Source organism: Pelmatolapia mariae, linkage group LG20 (genome assembly GCF_036321145.2).
Source record: "Pelmatolapia mariae isolate MD_Pm_ZW linkage group LG20, Pm_UMD_F_2, whole genome shotgun sequence".
Lineage (NCBI taxonomy): Eukaryota > Metazoa > Chordata > Actinopteri > Cichliformes > Cichlidae > Pelmatolapia > Pelmatolapia mariae.
This window is the reverse complement of record NC_086244.1, coordinates 19253232-19271758: the sequence shown is the minus strand read 5'-3', so window position 1 is coordinate 19271758 and position 18527 is coordinate 19253232. Positions and strand designations below refer to the sequence as shown.

The following is an 18527-nucleotide window of genomic DNA, read 5'->3' as shown; positions in this document are numbered from 1 at the left end:
TATTATACTGCAGTAAATGTTTACCTAACTGGGCAGCTAACAAATGTATTAGAATTATAAAAAAAAATAGTTTTAAAGATAAAATAGATTTTAGGAAGGTTTGACCTTAAATAAAAGGTCAGAGGTCCAAAGTAACATGAAATTCAGAATTCTGATCTAATTCCGTGTCCACCTACATGTTGTCAGTAAACCACATGGACAGTTAGAAACATAGTTTTAAATAATTCTATATTGCATTATTATTATTCCTTTGAGTTCCAGATCAATCTATTGAACCTGAAGGAATGTGACCGAAGCGCTTTGAGTGCTCATGTAGAATAGAAACGTTATACATAAGAACCAATCCATTTATATGTTGACAATGCACACCTCAAGTTTTTTCCACCAATAAATCAGTAAGTTGACCTTGAAGACCAAATTTTGATGTATTGCTACCATGACTCCACTCTACACCTCTACAAAGTTATTAGAATTCATTCAAAACTTTTCAAGCCATCACCTTTAAAGAAAGATTGACACACACGGACGTTATTTGTCATTTAATAGTTGACGTCTTTTTTGGAAAATAGAGACCCTAAAATGTTTTATTTTGGAAATCGTAACCGGAAAAGAATCTTCCTTGACACTAACACTGAACTTCCGGTATCAGAAACCGAGGAGGAGGAGCTAAAACATCCGTGAAGAACAAGGAACCGTCTCCTGTGTCGTTGAACGTCAACTGATGACAGCCCTGTGAGAAAGAAAATAAAACGAAACAAATCCCTGCGCTTTGTTTTTGGTAAGTTTATACATTTGTTCGCTTTATCGCGGCTTTTCTGCAACCAGTTTTGTTCTTATTAAACGACATAATATTGAACTGAAAGCAGAAGTGATGAACTTTACAGGCCAAGGGCAGTCAGAGCTATACCTGTTTGGCAGGATGACACTGATACAAGCTTCTGCTCTCACTGTTTTGCATATCCTGTATCCGCAAAATTCTCCTGTGATAATATCAGAAAAGCTGAGAATCAGTCTGCAGTTTTGAATTAAATCTAACTAGCTTGAGATTTTTAGCGAATAAGCTTCACTAATCATATATCTGGCATATTTGGCAGAAGAAGAATGTATTTTGTATTGCATGAATTTAAGTACAACTGAGTTCGTTAGTTACTACATTAAGTAGCTGATGAATAGATATTCTTAAAAGAAAATTCGTCTTTTTGAATTAATGAAAAAATCCAACTATTATAATATTTCCAGCTTCTCTAATATGTGTATTTGCTTGTTCTCTTAGTATTCAATGAAATTTAGCTACTATTAGTTTTGAAGTTTGGTTCAGTGTAGGACAAAACAAGACATTAGAACATACCTACTATTTTTTCCTGACAGGACCACAAAATAATCAACAAGTGAATCAAGGGTAAAAAATAATTCACTTGTATGTTTTGGTTTAAATGGTTTTCCAAAATAAAACATTTTTTTTCACTCAGAGGACATCTGCGTCACCTTATACATATAAAAATGGTGGGCATATGATCTGACTGCATGCACACTGTTTGGATCCGCTTTATCAGCTGCTGTCTGACATGTTTCACTAGTGACCAGTGCTCCCTGACCAAGACCAGTTGTGCCAGGACAGCAGGGCACACATCAGACGCCTCATGGCTGCCAGGCACCAGAGACCTGTGGCTGCTTCAGACAGCTCAGCCAGGACCAATGAGAAGAAGTGCTGTGAGTGGTTGCCTTTCTGTGTTCTTTACATGCAATATGAAAATGAGAGGTGTAATCTACCTTCTATTAACGAATTATTATGTTGTTGAACGTTGAACGCTCAGTAAAAATGTCTGTAAGGTGAGCTCAATTTTAACTTTACAGTCGGGCTTTAATCTGGTTATCTTCAATCTGGAATGTGGGACAGGGCCTAACGTAGGAATTCAACTATAGTAGGAATTCAGCAGATCTCTTTAACTACACAGTGTTAATGGGATCTGCTGTGAGAAACTCCAGTCATGTCTGTTCTTGCCAGAGAATGGCCTTCCACAAACAGTGATGGAAAAGCAAGGGGGAAAAAAAATCAGTTAGAAATGTTTCCATTTCATGCTCGAGCAGACAAGGTTATGCTGTGATATAGAAATATTAACCTGCAGCAAAGAGATGACGATATTGTTACGTAAAATAAAGGTTAACTAGTTAGTGAACTTTGCAGAGGTGACATTTTATTATTACAGAACACTCCCACTCTTTGCTGTCACTGTATACAGTATGCATACCTGCCCTTTTATTTTGAAGGGTGGATTTTAGAGGGGGGCGGCTGGTTTTGAAATGTCCTTGAATGATTAATAAAGTTTAATCGTTTAGTTTAAAAGTTTAATAAAGTTTATCTGTTTTGGTTTGGTTTTTTTGTACTTATGCAAACTGCAGCTTGGGCTTCCTACATGACCAATTCTCCAACTATGATCGTGATGATCGGATTGCCCGCTAGGGGGAAAACCTATATGTCCAAGAAGCTCACACGCTACCTCAACTGGATTGGAGTACCGACAAAGGGTCAGTAATCAGGCAATGCCTGTTTCACAAAGTCAGACACCTTTTCGCAGGAAATCAAGCTAGTAAAACCGGATATGTAGGTTAAAAAAATAAAACTGTAGATCAGTCAAAGTTAGGGTGGTTATGATGGAGTCTATGATCATCAAGACTGCAAAAATATCCATCTAATAAAAATCTTGATCTTCAGGCAAATTATTTAATTTGTAGTTGTATATGTCAACATCCCTAAACACATGGCTCTATTTGTTGTTGTTCACCTATGTTTCAATGTATACGTAATGCAGCAGAACTGGTTTGACAGATACAGCTGGTTAGGCAGAGGCAATCCTTTTCACTTAGTTTTATTGTCATTCTCTGACTGTTTGTTCGTTTGTTCCCTTGTAGTTTTTAATCTTGGAGTGTATAGGAGAAACGCAGTGAAGTCGTACAAGTCCTATGACTTCTTCAGACATGACAATAAAGAAGCAATGGAAATTAGAAAGTGAGTAAATGAAATCCTATTCATATACGAACGTACTTTCATAAAGTAGTCCTTGTCACTAAATGCACCTGGCTACTTTCCATGTAGGTCAGTCATGCAAATTCCTTTGTTGAGCCCGTTGTGTTTGTTTAACAAAATGGCGGCATAGTTATTACAGCACATCACACGATGATGATAACATTTATGAGCTCCTGCTTTGATTTCCTGCTTATTTTTCCACAGAAAGTGTGCCATAGTGGCACTTACGGATGTGAAGACCTATCTGAGTGAGGAGGGAGGCCAGATTGCTGTAAGGACACAAAAAAACCCCCCTGAACATTGTTTGTATTACGTAATACATTTAAAGCACGGTTTGATTTATGCCGAATGCTCCATGTTGTCTCTCAGGTTTTCGACGCCACCAACACCACCAGAGAGAGGAGAGAACTCATCCTTAATTTTGCAAAAGATAATGCATATAAGGTTGGAACTGCACTTATAACTGAATAATGAAACAGTTTGTGATCACCAACCTTTTGTTGTCAGATCACAGTAATATAATGAAGTATGCAATGGCTCTTCTTGGCAAGGCTTTTCTTGGAAAAAATTCCATTTACAGCCAGTTTCCAAGAAGCATATCTCAGATATTTAAGACACCCAGAGGTTACCAAATCTTCATGACTGGACAGGCTGAACATTCTTTTCTGAACACTGTTTTGGTTTCAGTGCCTTTTTCAAACTGTATAACAGACAGTAATTAATTTGTGTTGCAGTCGTTTAAAAATGTAAAATTACACCTTTTTCCCCCTAATTATGCACTTCTATTTTTCAGGTGTTTTTTGTTGAATCAGTATGTGATGATCCAGATGTCATCGCTGAAAACATTATGGTAAATCATACATTTACTTGCTTTTTGTCTTCATGTATCAGCAAGCTTGTATCCCTGAAGTAATGAAGCTCATGATATACTGTAAATGGCTCCTTCACAAAGGACGTGAAGGTGTCCAGCCCAGATTATCCTGAGAGGGACAGAGAAAGCGTCATGGGGGATTTTCTGAAGAGAATCGAATGTTATAAAGTGACCTACCAACCTTTAGATCCAGACGAACACGACAAGTAAGAATACCCCTACTAGTTGTATTGTTCTAATCTAATAATCTAACTCTAATTTAAAATGGCAATATTTTTTTCATGGAAGTTTAAAGTTAAGGAGATATTTTATGTAAAAGAGCATGTACCTGCAGAAGTTGTCCAGAAGATGGAAACAGAAGCTCATTTATAGTGCAAAGCAGTGATTCAGAGGTCATTACTTCCTCAACTCCTACTAACTTAGTTTAAAATTTGGAAGCTTAGTGGTTTGTTTAAAGTCTTTGATAATTACACTGATAATATTTTTAGATTTTTATTGATCTCACTGAGATAATACAGTGTTCTTTTAACTGGAATAAGCAAGAATAGTTGTGGATCCTTTTACTGCTTCTCACTTCTTATGACCTTGTTAACAAGCTACTGAGAGAGAATTTCCCAGTGTATTTACACTATACCAAAGGCACAAGATATGTCTTCTTTACCCTTGAGTTTTATTGGCCTGAGATTTATGTGATTCACTTATTGTTATCTTTTCCTCTGCTTTACAGGAACCTGTCCTTCATCCAGGTCATCAACGTTGGCCGTAGTTTCTTGGTCAACAGGGTGCAGGATTACATTCAAAGTAAGATAGTCTACTACCTCATGAACATCCACGTCCACTCCCACTCCATCTACCTCTGCCGACACGGAGAGAGCCATCACAATGTGGAAGGACGTATAGGGGGAGACTCTGAACTATCAGAGAGAGGAAAAGAGGTGCTTTTTTTTCTTGTAAAGAGTTAGATGAGATTGGTAACAATGCCCATATTTATGTTTTAAATTTAATATTAACACCAACAGGCTATTTTAGCATAAACAGATAAATAGAGGGTAATGGGTGATTTGGCTCTGGCTAATATCACCTTCAAAACAATAAGCTTTAAAAAGAGGTGTGATCAAAAAGTTCTGGGAGAAGGACGTCTAACTCAAAAATCAGTTTTCAACACGACTTCTAGTTTTAGATGACCCTGTAAAAAGTCGATGTGTGCTGTATCTTCTCCAGTGTATCAACAACACTTTTACCTTGATTTTTATTTATGTGATGTGGAGACAAATCTGGCCACATTGTAAGTGAAGATATTGTAGGCAAAAAAATAAAAGATTTCACTATGCATTTATACAGCTCTCACCACATAATGATACGGGACACAAAAATTTGAAGACAGGAAGGGGTGTTTTCTAAATAAATGTGAAGACCGTTGTGAAGTCATCCATACATCCATTTTCTGCCATTTATCTGGATTTGATTTATGAGGACAGCAATCTAAGTAGATGCCCAGAGCTCGCTTTCCCCAACCACCCCCTCCATCTGATCCCAAGCCAGCTGAGACACATAATCTCTCCAGCATGTACTTGGGCTCTTGCTGGTAGGACAGTGTGCGAACCAGCTTACCTAGAATCCATCCAGGAGATATGCTTGTTAGATGCTACCCTCACTGGTATCCAGCAACTCATTATTTCAGTCACTACCAAGAGCTTGTGGCAATAGGTGAGGCTAAGAATGTCAATCGACTGATAAATAATTAGCTTTGTTCACTTTAGACTGCAGTTCACTTTACCACAATAGGCCGGTACAGCAAAGTAAATCTAACTCTCCACCGATTTGTGAACAAGACCTTGAGATACTTAATACCTCCCACCTGGAGCAGTAACTTGTCCCTGATCCACCCTTTTCCGGCTAAGGTGTCAGGCTTGGAGGTGCTGATTCTCATCCCAGCCATTTCAACCATTGCAAACCACCCTGCTGCACACTGGAGGTCACTGTCTGACCACATCATCTGTGAAAAGCAGAAATGTGAACAGAATCATTGATGAAGGGCAGCCATGGTGGACTCTTACTACTCTGACTCCTTCTTCACCTCTGGTGTCCATCATCTGGTTCAGGGGTTACCGCCATGCACTTTGTAGCTACAGCTCTGTAGCTCTCAGCTTTGGCAATAGAGCTGCTTAACATGGTCCACTTATACTCAGTTTTTCTAGCCGCTAGTTTCTAGCCTTTCTTGTTTGGTGCACAAACCTGTCCATCACGACAAGGTGGCAATTGAAGAATTTAAGGAGGGGCATCGTTGTGAAATTAAAGAACACATGCAAGTTGTCAGAATGGACTTGCAGAGAGTGATCTAAAAGCAGCCTAAACATTTTAAATCAGGTTAGGTTTTTGATTCTTATGGTCCTGCTCCTTGAACCTGTAAAATACAGTTCAACTGAACATGGGAAGAACGACTTTATAGTCAGTTCTTAAACATATTTGTGTTTTTATATGCTATGTTTGACAGTTTGCAGTAGCACTGAAGAGGTTTGTGAAAGAGCATAAATTGTCGGACCTGAAAGTTTGGACCAGCCAGCTAAGACGCACCATTCAGACAGCAGAGGAGCTGGGTATTCCCTATGAACAGTGGAAGATTCTCAATGAAATAGATGCTGTAGGTATTACTTAAGTTGTATATATACAAACTTTTGTTAAACTTCTTGAAATACAGCTTAAAGTCTGCACTTTAATGACTCCTTGATTGTTTGCGTTGTGTGCAACTGTGATGTCTACAGAGCCAAAACTACAATAAATGTGTCATTTTCATGTGTGAAACTGTATTTGCCTGCATATATAGGAACAGACACAGTGAAAACATGATAAGTCTCGATCTTATTACTTTGTATTTTAGGGAGTGTGTGAAGAAATGACCTATAAGATGATTGAGGAAAAATACCCAGAGGAGTATGCTATGAGAGACCAGGACAAGTATCATTACCGCTACCCTGGAGGAGAGGTAAAAGGTTTCATTTTCTCCTGGAGTTTTGTTTGACCTGCCATATATTACCACTGTGAGTGTGTCGAGTTTATGCAACAGGCTTTAAATTTCAAGTTTATTTTTTACTTTTTTTTCCTCATTATTCTTTTACCGTAGTGTGAATGCCAGAGGGGGGCGGATGAATCATCAGTCAGAAAAACAGAAGTTAAAAATGTTGTCAGCTGCAAGAATAGCTTCTTTTTCAACTACAAATGCATCATTATATGTATAGAGTAACAGAAGATTTTATGTTGAGATAAATAGAAATACGATGCGCTCATATTGCAGAGGAGCATAGAATAAAGACACGTCAGCTATGTTGTTGCTGTTCATCATAAGTAACACTGACTAATAAAGAAAAGGGAAAATTAAAATAACAGTAAGCACATGACAAAATTAGATCTTGCAGTAGTTAGTCAAAGATTTTTTGATGTAACAAACTGAAAAATGTGAAACTGAATGGACCTTTTTCATTTGACTCTATGTGTAAATGTTTCTCTTTCCGTAGTCCTATCAGGACCTGGTTCAGCGGCTGGAGCCAGTGATCATGGAGCTGGAGCGACAGGGCAATGTTCTGGTCATCTGTCATCAGGCTGTCATGCGCTGTTTGCTCGCCTATTTCCTGGACAAAGGCGCAGGTGACATGCTCAGAAATAGGATATGCTAAACATGCTAAGGCACCTTCTCAGATTACAGGTTGACAGTCCTGAGTTATCCATTTCAGCCAGCATTGTCATTATCACAACAAATTTGCCCAGATAAATAAGCACTCATTCATACAAGTTAATTCAATGCAGTTTAGTTGTATTTAAATAGTGCCAAATCACAACAACAGTTGCATCAATGCACTCAGCAGAAAGTTAGCAGAAATACGCTAAATGACTCAGGCATGTGCAACTTTAATGGGTGAGAAGCAGTTTCCAAAGCACTTCCTATTTTTGTTTCTTTATATTTGGAGAAATATCACATGGGGCACTAAATTTAGATATTGTCATGACTTTGAAATGTGCATTTCCACATTACCAGTTGTTTCCTTATTGTAGATTATGCACTTGGCATTGTGTGAATGGCTGCATAGCAGTGCCAAAGGCCACCAGTGTGCAGGTTTACTTTTTAAAAAGCTGATTTTACTTTTCACCAATATATCCTAAAAGATTATTTCATTTCAGCAAAATGAAAATAAGTGATTTTTAAGGAATAAGTGGGCCTGTAAAAGAGGTAATTTAAACAGAACCCTTTTTCTAAATTACTGCTTAAAAAAATGAGAGACAGCCCAACCTATATATTAGTGGATGAAACCATTATGAAGGGAGAAAACGAGAGGGACAGTAACTAACTCAAAACAAATAAACCCCATTCCTCCATGCTCTCACAACAGATGGTTTCATTTCACTCATTAGGTCTCTGTATTTCAGCCAGCCGCACCCTCAACCCCCTCTTTGGTCTAACCAGAAAGGACTAAGCCAGGTAGCTCATAAAGCAGAAAAAGTAATTAAAGCAACTTATATTAATCTATGAGAAAACAATGTAAACCAAATGTGCGCACCATCATTTAGACTACAGTCTAATGTAATAACACGTGTGGAAAAAAGAAACACAAACTAAACAAGCTAGGTGTGTACAATGCAACTCCAGTGACTGCAACAAAAATGTGGTAATGATGTAATGATGTGGGAGTTTGTGAAACCATAAATCTGGTTTATGTGTTGAGAGTAGTGTGGCTGAATATTGCAAAAGGGTCATTTCAGCTGTTGTGCGGCTGTGGGCACGGCCCTCGCAGGCTGAGCAGTGAGAACCGCACATAACTGACGGGAGGTGTTTTCTGAAGAATAAATAGTAAATTTATTTTAAGTCTTTTTAAGTGCTGCACGCTTTCAACCAGTCACAATCAAATTAATTATTATTCTCAATCTCATCTACAAATGGCGCCAGACTATTGCATCACACATTCTTTAGTACTCAAAGTGCAATTCATACTTTTATAGACATCAGCCAACTGTGCGCTGTTAGTACGTGCATCTCTAATTCATATAACAGAATTAGGCATAGGCTTAGGTGAGTAGCTTGTTAGATGGATGTTGTGTCCACCCACCATGTTTTCTGTGCCATGAGCTCTAAGTTGCAGCAAAGAACCTCTAAGAATAGTACAGCTTTAACTGCAGTATACTGTGTATTAAGCTGTGTCCCAGTGCAGTAAACAGGGTGGATGTTATTTGACAGAGCAGAATCACTGATATAAATATTTTGACCACATTAGACAGTGGATGGTAATGAAACAATTAATCATTTAGTTAGACTTTCATTCTGTGATTGTCTTTTTAATGCCACCACATGGGGGAGTCTAAGTCACAACCTTTCAGATCAACTTTTTCTGCATGTATATTTTTTTAATGAATATAGGGGGAAACAGCCACATAAAAATGCAGACTGTTTCCAGATTAATCAAAATTTAACATAAGGAACATCTGCTAAACGTGATGCAGTGAAGAGAGCACCGCTCTTTGCAGACTACTCTGTTTTTAAGACATGTAGGAGATGATTGGTTTTAAAGTAGCACCATGTGCCTGATAATGCACTGAGTTATGTCTCCAGAGACTTAGATATTCAGGTATGTCTGTAAAAAGTGATGTAAATAAGTGACGTCTGTAATGACGTACTTCTTGATTGCCGCTGTCTTCTCCAGTGTTTGGAAAATAAACAGATCAGACAGACGCCATCAACAGCAGTAGCAAGAGTTCAAGCTATACAATTAGGACTCCCCGTGATATAGAAATGTGTTTTTAGTGTCCCTCTATATTTTCATTTATGAAGGTAAATATTATGACATAACTAAAATGTTGTCCAGAAGGGTTAGAAAAAATAAATGAGAGTGAAAATAAAATAACAAAAACACAGGACAGGAAAGACTGATGTTGTTATTATGGGGCACAAACAAGGTAAGAATGTCGTATATGTGAACGCCATTGGCAATCAGAAACTTGGAAAGGGACAGATTAAATCATTATGTACAGAAAGCTTCTTTATGTACTCGATCATGTGACGTGAGCATTACTTTTGGAAAATAATTAGTTCAGACTCACTACCATAATTAGGCGTGGGCAGAAGTGGTTCTGTCAGTCAGCAGAGGAAGTGGTCAATGCTACTGGATCGGTTTAAAAGCTCAGCCACAGTCTGACTCCAAAAACCAAAGTGTGGGTGCTTTGACTGGCTTCATGTCCCACTGCACTGCCCACCCATTAGACATACAGCAGAGTTAACAGCAACATGCACTGTACCTCCATAAAGCACAACATAAGTTTTACAGCTGGCCTGCCACTTCAGATATGAGAGTAAACTCCACAAACATGTAGGAGAAGATGAAAAGCATGACTGGGTGAAACCACAGTAATCTCACTGGCCACTTTTATTCATGTTGGCACAGATGACCTGCCCTTCTTGAAGTGCCCCCTACACACTGTCCTAAAACTCACCCCTGTGGCTTATGGTAAGTCCCTACTTTGTTGTTAAGTCAACTAAACATCCTCACTTGTTTTTGTTGCCTTGTTGTAATGTATTTTGGTTCCTTCTCCTAGGTTGTAAAGTGGATGTATTTGACCTGGGGGTGGAGGCTGTCAACACTCACAGGGATAGACCATTAGTAAGCTTCTGCCTTTTTTTAATGTTTCGTATCCCAAACATGTGGTCAGTTTTCTGTAAAACCGTTCATCCTGTTCTTTGTCATGTGTTTGTCCATAGTATGGAGTCTGAAACATCAGTCGTCTGTGTTAACCAGCGCCATGTTAAGAGTTATTCTTTGGAATAATTGTTCCTCATTCTTGAAAAGCCTTTCAGAATTGCACTTGTAATTTCGATCAAACAGTTAGATAAGAAGATTTATACCAGTCATTCCAATCATATCTGACTATATCTAGAAAGGAAGCAGTGGAAACAACAGCTAGCCTGTGTTTATCTTAGGTTATTCACAGTCACGAGCCACTTTATTTGGTTGCTAGTATACCATTCTAGGATCGGGTTGGATCTACTTTAGCCTTAAAAACTGTCTTAATTCTTTGTGGCATAAATTCAACAAGGCACTGAAAAGATTCCTCAGAGATTTTGGACTATATTGGCATGATAGCAATACACAGTGGCTGCACATTTATCAGCATGGTCTCAGTCTACTGCTCCACCACATCCCACAAAACATGGTCAGCAACAATAATGAGCTAGACTATGGTGTTTAATCAATGCTCGACTGATAATAAGTAAGGAAAGTATCCCTCCCACAAATTACACCACCAGCAGCCTGAACTGTTGCTACCATCTGAATGTTACAGCAGGAAAGCTGACTCATCAGATCAGGCAATATTGTGTTGTCCAGTTTTGGTGAGCCTGTACAAATGGTAGCCTTGTTTTCCTGTTCTACCATAATGGTACTAGCACCCAGTGTGGTGTTCTGCTGCTGTATTTGTACATTTGCTTCTAGGTTCTACGTCTTAAGTGTACAGAGACACTCTTCTGCATATCTTGGTTGTAACTAGCGGTTATTGCAGTTACACTTCTCTTCCTCTCAGCTCAAAGCAGTTAGCTGTTTTCACCCAGAAAACTGCTACTTACTGAATATTTTCTCCTTTTTTTTTTTTTAGACAGTTTTCTGTATTTGTATTCAAGTTTCGGAAATACTCAGACCTGCTCTACCAACCATGCCACCTTAAATCACCTTTCCTCCCCATTCCAATGCTCTGTTTGAACTTCAGCAGGCTGTCTTGATCAAATCAATGAATAGCAGTGCTGCCATGTGATTTGCTGATTAGATATTTGTGTTAACGAGCAGTTTACAGGTGTACCTAATAAAGTGGCCAGTGAGTGTAAATCTTTGTCCCAGTTTTTCTAATGTAATGTGTGGGACTATTTCTTGATCAGGTGCAATGAATCCCGGAGTTTTGTCCTCACTGTGCGGGTACCGTTACGGCCATTGTCTCTGGTGGGAGATAGGTCAGTGCAAAAAAGTCTTCCACCTCTCCCTGTCCATCTGTTGTTGGTTCCAGGTGGAGGGGAGCTCTTTGGTGACTCATTTTTAGTGTTTCTTAGTTGGCCTTTCCTTTGTTTCCCTCAGAGATTCCTTTAAAGGGTATATCTGGTAGTGCTACTTTAAAAAGCACGTGACCCATCATCCCCAGTGCCTTCTCTTTACTTGTTCAGCAGGTAGTTGGTTTAGTGTTTCTTCTACTAATGTCAGCAAGCTATAGAAACTGCAGGAAAGTCTGTGGTAAGTTATGTGTGAGGTATATTATTAACTCTGTTTCTGCTTTTATAAACACCTGTTGTGTGGGGAAATACATCCAAACTTGTTTATGTACTCAAACACCTTTATTGCTTTTGGGAAATTCCATTTAAGGAGTTCCCTTAAATGTTCTGAATTTTGAAGAAATATATCAGGACATCCCCTTGTAGCACTCATCAGTGAGCTCCATGTCTGCTCTCTGCCCGTGGAGCTCATGCTGATTAGTTACAAGTATTTAAAGTCTGAGTCCTGAGACAAAGTGGGTGTTAACACATAAACACGTTTACTGAGAAACCTCTTGTTAACTGTGGTGAGAAATATCCTGTCCCCTCAGACTAACATGACAATGGCTTTCCTATTTATGGTTGTTTGTGTCAGTGGCTGTCTTTCCCAAACATGGAACGCACTGATTTTAGACCAAGGAGAGGTTTAGTCATTGTAACATAAAAGTCAGTCCACTTTCTCTTTTTGTTCTTTGCTGAGCAGAATAAAGGCCAAACAGATGCCATACCACCAGCTTTCCTTCGAAGAAACAGCTTCACACCGCTGTCCAGCCAAGACCAGATTAAACGACCTCGTCTTTACAGTGTGGGGAACCATTCACATACTCGTATGTCCCAGGCCCCTACTTTACCCAGCATGCAATTCTCTGAGGCATCTGAAGGGTCAGAAACAGTACAAAGTGAGGTCAGTGCCTGTCTCGCACAAGATACTGTGGTTATAGGTCAGCTGGTATGGCTGAATATACAGATAAATATTATATATTCATATAAATATCTGAAACAGACTAAAGTCAGCAAATTATGTTAGATGAGTCAGAATGTATCAGAATAAATAAATACCTGTTGATTGAGAAATTAAACTGAAGTGTAATAGAACTTTTCATGCTTTTGATTAGTTTATGAATAAAGATAAAAACTTTTATACTTTCTCACTTTGTGTTTATCTTGTCTTGGAACACATTTAATAAGTGACTTATTATTAAGTGATTCAACCAACATTTACTATTTTTGCTCACACAATGGATGATGAGATGTCCATGTGGACATGCACTGGCTTTTTGTAGCAATTAGCTTCAAAGTCGGCTTGGCTAATAATAATAATTAAAAAACAGTGTAACGGTGTAAAAAAACGGTGTTATTTTATCCACCATTTACTCTGAACTGCTAAAATGGCACTGAATTACGTGGGACACTAACAGTAACAACGTTGCCTTGCTTGTAGCCACAAAGGTTCATGTGAAAAATGGAGACAACAAAAAGTCTCAGTAGGCACAAATTTGGAGGCCATCCTTGCTTGTCTTTTTGCAGGCATGAGAATGTAAACACTGAAGACACATGACACAACTGGCCTTGAAAAATTAGCAAAATGAAAACTGAACTAACATTTGAAACTCATACTGTAGACATTAATATAGAAAAAAGTTTAAAAAGTTGAAAGGTTAACAGCAGCATACAGTGAAATATGATGACTGAAAAAAACTCAGACAAAGCAACTAAACCAGTCTTATCATTGTTTTTTATTATGAAAAGTGTTAGACAAACAGAACCTTTGGTAATCAGTTATTACTGGAATATAACGGAACAATGTTATCAAGTGCTATCAAGATTGTTCTTTAGTTTGTTCTAATGTGTTTATCACAGGTGCGATGCACTGTCTGGACAATCACTGTTCTGCATATACACATATGCCCATCTCTTCTCATACCATACAGCATGAGGGAGGATTATTTATCTTTTTATTTAAATAATTGATTCAATGTTTAAATAAAGGTATTCTGTATGTACAAATGTACTTTAAGTGTTAAGGTTTGGGGCTGGCAGAAGCCAGCTTAAGCAAACCCAGGATGGTTTGTTTTTCATGTTCATGGATGTTTACAACAAGCAATGTTCCTTCATAAGGATGTTGGATGTGTATACGTAAATATAACTTTTTTTTCTCCAATGTTTTTGCTTGTGTTGTTGCCCAAAAAGTGACCTTTTAGCTGTAGTAGGACAGAAAATCAGTGTCTCACTCTGAGCTGTGACCTCAGATTTTAATATTAGTTCAAGTTCAGTCGGCGCCAGTCAAAACAAATACCTCATTCCTGTTTGGGTTAAAGCAGTCTACTTTCTCTCCCTTGCTTTTCCCTCTTGCAGAACTCTCTGAATGGTTTCACTGGTGCAGCCACAGATGACTGTGTGGAGTTTAAAAACAGAAGTGCATAAAAAGGTATTCATAACCTTCCTCTTATCTGTTACACAGAACATCTACACATATATCAGTATACTTTATACTCTGTACTGTACTTTACAATACTATACACTCACTGGTGACCTTATTAGTTACACCTTATTAGTACTTGTTTGGACCCATTTGCCATCAGGACTGCTTTGATTCATGGACACCTCAAAGATTTTGGTCTATATTCACTTGATAGCATCAAACAGTTTCTACAGATTTGTCAGCTGCACATCAGTGATGCAAATCTTCCATTCCACATCCCAAAGGTGCTTTCATGTTGTTAACGCCAAGTTCTGACCCTACCATCCAGATGTCACAGCAGATCTTTGTACAACTTTGTTGACTCTGTGCAAATTATAGCCTCAGTTTGCTGTTCTTAGCTGATGGTGCATTCAGAAATGCTCTTCGGCATACCTTGATGGTAGCAAGTGGTTATTTAACTGCATAAAATAACATAGCAACAACCTGTTCTCAAACCACAGTTCCAGAGATCAGCTCTTTCCAAAAGCTTGACAATAAAAGTATGTCTTCAACTTTAATTTAGAGACATTCACAGTTGATGGTCACTCGGGAGTCATTCTACAGCAGGGGTAGGCAACTCCAGATCCCCTGGATCAACACACCTGAATCAAATAATTAGTTCATTAACAGGCCTCTGGAGAACTTCAAGATATGTTGAGGAGGTAATTTAGCCATCTGAATGAGCTGTGTTGGATCAAGGACACATCTAAAACTGGCAGAGCGTTGGTGCAACAGCAGCAAAGGCTGGATGGATGGATGCAGGTGGAAGACCACCATCATTTAAGACCACTGTATACTGGATTCTGTAATGAGCAGTAAGGCAGTGCAAGGCTGCTAGCACTGGAGTAATTTGATCTCTCTCTTTTTTTCCTTCAAAACAGGAAGAAACTGTGGTTGACCACAGTAATTTGTCAATTTTACAATTTGTGTCAGAGATTATTATTATAAGTTTTTTAACTTGTGTTTTAATGACAGGACATTAAAGAGCCTTTTCAACTATTAACCTCCCAGTTAATAGTACAAAACTATTGGAAATCCAATTTCTTATAGGCAACATTACTTTTGCCTTCCTATCAGCTTTAAGCAGTCTGGGAATTATCTGAACCCTGACATCAAAAATACCCCCCCCCCCAGAGAGCTGACTGACGCTTACTGGGTATTTTGTGTTTTTTCTTTTTATAATCATTATCTGTAAAGCCTAGAAATCATTGTGTGGGAAAAACCCAGGAGATCAGCAGTTTCTGAAATACTCAAACCAGCCCGTCTGTCACCAATAACTCTGCCACATTCAAAGTTACTTAAATTACCTTTCTTTCCCTTTCTTTTGCTTAGTTTGAACTTCAGCAGGTTGTCTTGCTCTTGTTTTCATGCCTCAAACCAAAGGAGTTCTGCCATTGGCTGATACTTGCATTAACTAGCAGTTGCAGAGGTATACCTAACAAGGTGGCTGGTGAGTGAACTGTATTACAGTTGTCTCATTGCTTCATTTTTGTCTTTTATCCCAGGCTTTTCTCAACAAGCCCAGTACTGACCAGCACGGACCAGCAGAAAGAAACCCAAAAAGCTTCAGCCATTATGATTTTAAGCTTGGACTTGCAAGTTAGAGCATGTGTTTCATAAATGAACTCAGTGAATGTGTGATCCATTCAAATATACAAATCAAACACTTGTACCAAAGACACTCTCAAAACCATCCATTAGTTGCTTGCACACTCCGTATAATATTGCAGATTACAGTCATGGTGTGCTTTATTAGATGTCGAATATGCTGATTGTGAAATTTATACCTCAACCTTTTTTTTTCAATGTAGTATAAGAGAATTTATGTCTTGAAGGAAGCCATGTACAGCCTTATTTTGTGCTTAGATTGTTTCACTTTTAATTTTAAGGTCCCTTAGTAATGTGCATTCTCCCTCTGACAACATGTAGCAATAAATGTATTGTGAGGTGCAATTTAGGTATGCAGAAGTGCGATTTAGTTTTCAGGGGGAAGCCATGAGCTGTAAAAATTAATAACATGTTTCGTCTAGCCCTATAAAAAGTGCAGGATCTACTGTGTGTCGACTTTAATCTGTGACAGTTATTTAATCTTCTCTCTTGAGAGGTGTACTTCTTCTTTTGTTTTGTCTTCCATATAAATAACAGCTTTGATATACAATCATGGCACTGTGATCATGTAAAGCTGCTCACCTTTGAACTGCATAAAATTAATGCAGATTTTCTAAACACAAAGAGGTTACTTGTACAGCAGTATTGGATGTTATGTTGGTTTGTAATGCTTTAGTTTTCATCACAGGGAAAAACAAATCAGGGCCTTTGTAGTGCTACCTTTACTGTCCATATAGAATGACAAGATTGAAAAAGGGTCATTTAGGAAAGTACCTTTATTTATAGGAATATAGGCTGTGACCCAGGTAATCAAAGATATGATATGCAAAATTGTTTCCTTGAATGGAAGGAAATGGAATTGACGATGCATTTGAATGTCTTAAAATGAACTTGTAGCTAATGTAGCTGCACACATTTTACCAAAGTTGACTATACACTGTTTTTACACAGACTGTCATTTGTATTTAAGACTGACTTGGAAATAAAGTCTTTATTCCAGTAAAGAAATCTGTGCAATCTCAGTGGGAGTAACCTTCCTGTTTGCTAAACTCCAGAGACATGCATCAACAGAGTTGAATGAGGGAGTGATCTAAGGACAAATCTAAATCTGGGAATGAGATACATATAGATTGAAATGTAACATTTGGATGATACAAACCTGATATCTTGCTTTTGTGACACAGATTTTCACTCCGTGGTCTGTTCTGCTTCTACTGTAATGACAATGTTTTCTAACATGTAAATCCAATAGTTTTTTTTTCAGAGTTCTATAGAAAAAGGAGCTCTGTGCAGCACATTCAGCTCTGGATTGTGAATTGTTTTTGTTCTTATTTTAAATAAATAAATCCCAACTTATTTGATGTATGATTTAAGATACTGATTTGTATTTTTTGTGATTACTACCAGGAAATCAGGGAAATGCATAAAGAAAAAAGAAAGTAAAAGCAGCACTGCTGAGAAATGACCCTCACATTGCTTTGACGCCTAAATAAGGCCTTGAATGACTGGAATGAGATAAAAAGCTCTGGAGAACTCAAGCACTGATTACAGAACAAAATATTCCAACGGGTATTTAAAAACTAGGAATATACACCAACTTTTTTTAAAAATGTATTTTTCTTGGTAAAAATTTTTTAGAATAAAATATCCAGATGGTTTTTGCATGGTGGGTCACTGTTGCATCTCTCTCATGACTTCAGTCGTACATGACGATGATTTGAACCCAGAATTCATCACTCCATCAGGCCTGTTGCCACTGATTTTCAGTGCAGTTCTTAGTTCTTGTAATTTGGCCTACCTCAACCTTTTCTCATCGCTTCTCTTCCAACCCTGACGAGGCTTCGACAAAGAAGATGGATCAACTGAAGGGCCAAAAGCATCTCTCAGGTCCTGTGTAAAATCATAGCTAGATTTTTCTCCTCATTTCTTAAGGACATGGCTTTCAGATACTGTTTTTTCTTATTTTCTTTTTTAAGGTCTGTTATTTCTCATTTTGTCTTCCACTTGTCCCGTTTCCCTGATTTTTTTTTCTTTTTAATGACATACTGAGATATGCTAAGTATCTGGCTAATAGCTCTAATAGTCCTAATAGCTCTTCTGGGAAACACATTGTTGGTGTAAATGGGCCATTCTATAATTGGAGTACAATTTAAGCTTCAAAAATGGTTTAAAAAAACATAATTGTTTTGTAAAATTTTCTGTATTAAAGAAAAAGAGAATAATATACCATCAAATGGGTTTGATGGTATATTTAGTTGTTTGGTGCTATGCTTAGTGCAACCCTGTTACCAATACTCCTGAACCTGAAAAAGTGGATTTTAAAAATTTAGTTCAGTACATTTTTTTCTTTAAAAAAACCCCCCAAACATTACAAACATATATTATGCATGGTAACGTGGTTGCAAATCAGTGATAGCATTAGTGTGTTCTCACAAACAGATAGTCGCTATGGAATGCAATGGACTGTGAAAGTCAATATTAATGTAGTTATGTAAGTCAAGGAAGGAAATTT

The 18527-nt window shown here is 38.0% G+C and overlaps 1 protein-coding gene across 1 annotated transcript; it reads left to right on the top strand.

The window, feature by feature from the left end:
• The first annotated feature begins 672 nt into the window (after window positions 1-672).
• Window positions 673-17362, top strand: LOC134618860 (6-phosphofructo-2-kinase/fructose-2,6-bisphosphatase 2-like). The gene is made up of 17 exons (XM_063464447.1): window positions 673-778; window positions 1578-1710; window positions 2401-2526; window positions 2911-3007; window positions 3230-3296; window positions 3395-3469; window positions 3819-3875; window positions 3978-4102; window positions 4624-4831; window positions 6391-6537; window positions 6775-6879; window positions 7409-7538; window positions 10322-10384; window positions 10473-10537; window positions 12650-12850; window positions 14302-14374; window positions 15913-17362. Exons 2-16 carry the CDS (start codon window positions 1641-1643, stop codon window positions 14368-14370), a joined length of 1605 nt encoding a protein of 534 aa, XP_063320517.1. The 5' UTR covers window positions 673-778; window positions 1578-1640; the 3' UTR covers window positions 14371-14374; window positions 15913-17362.
• Window positions 17363-18527: the final 1165 nt, after the last annotated feature.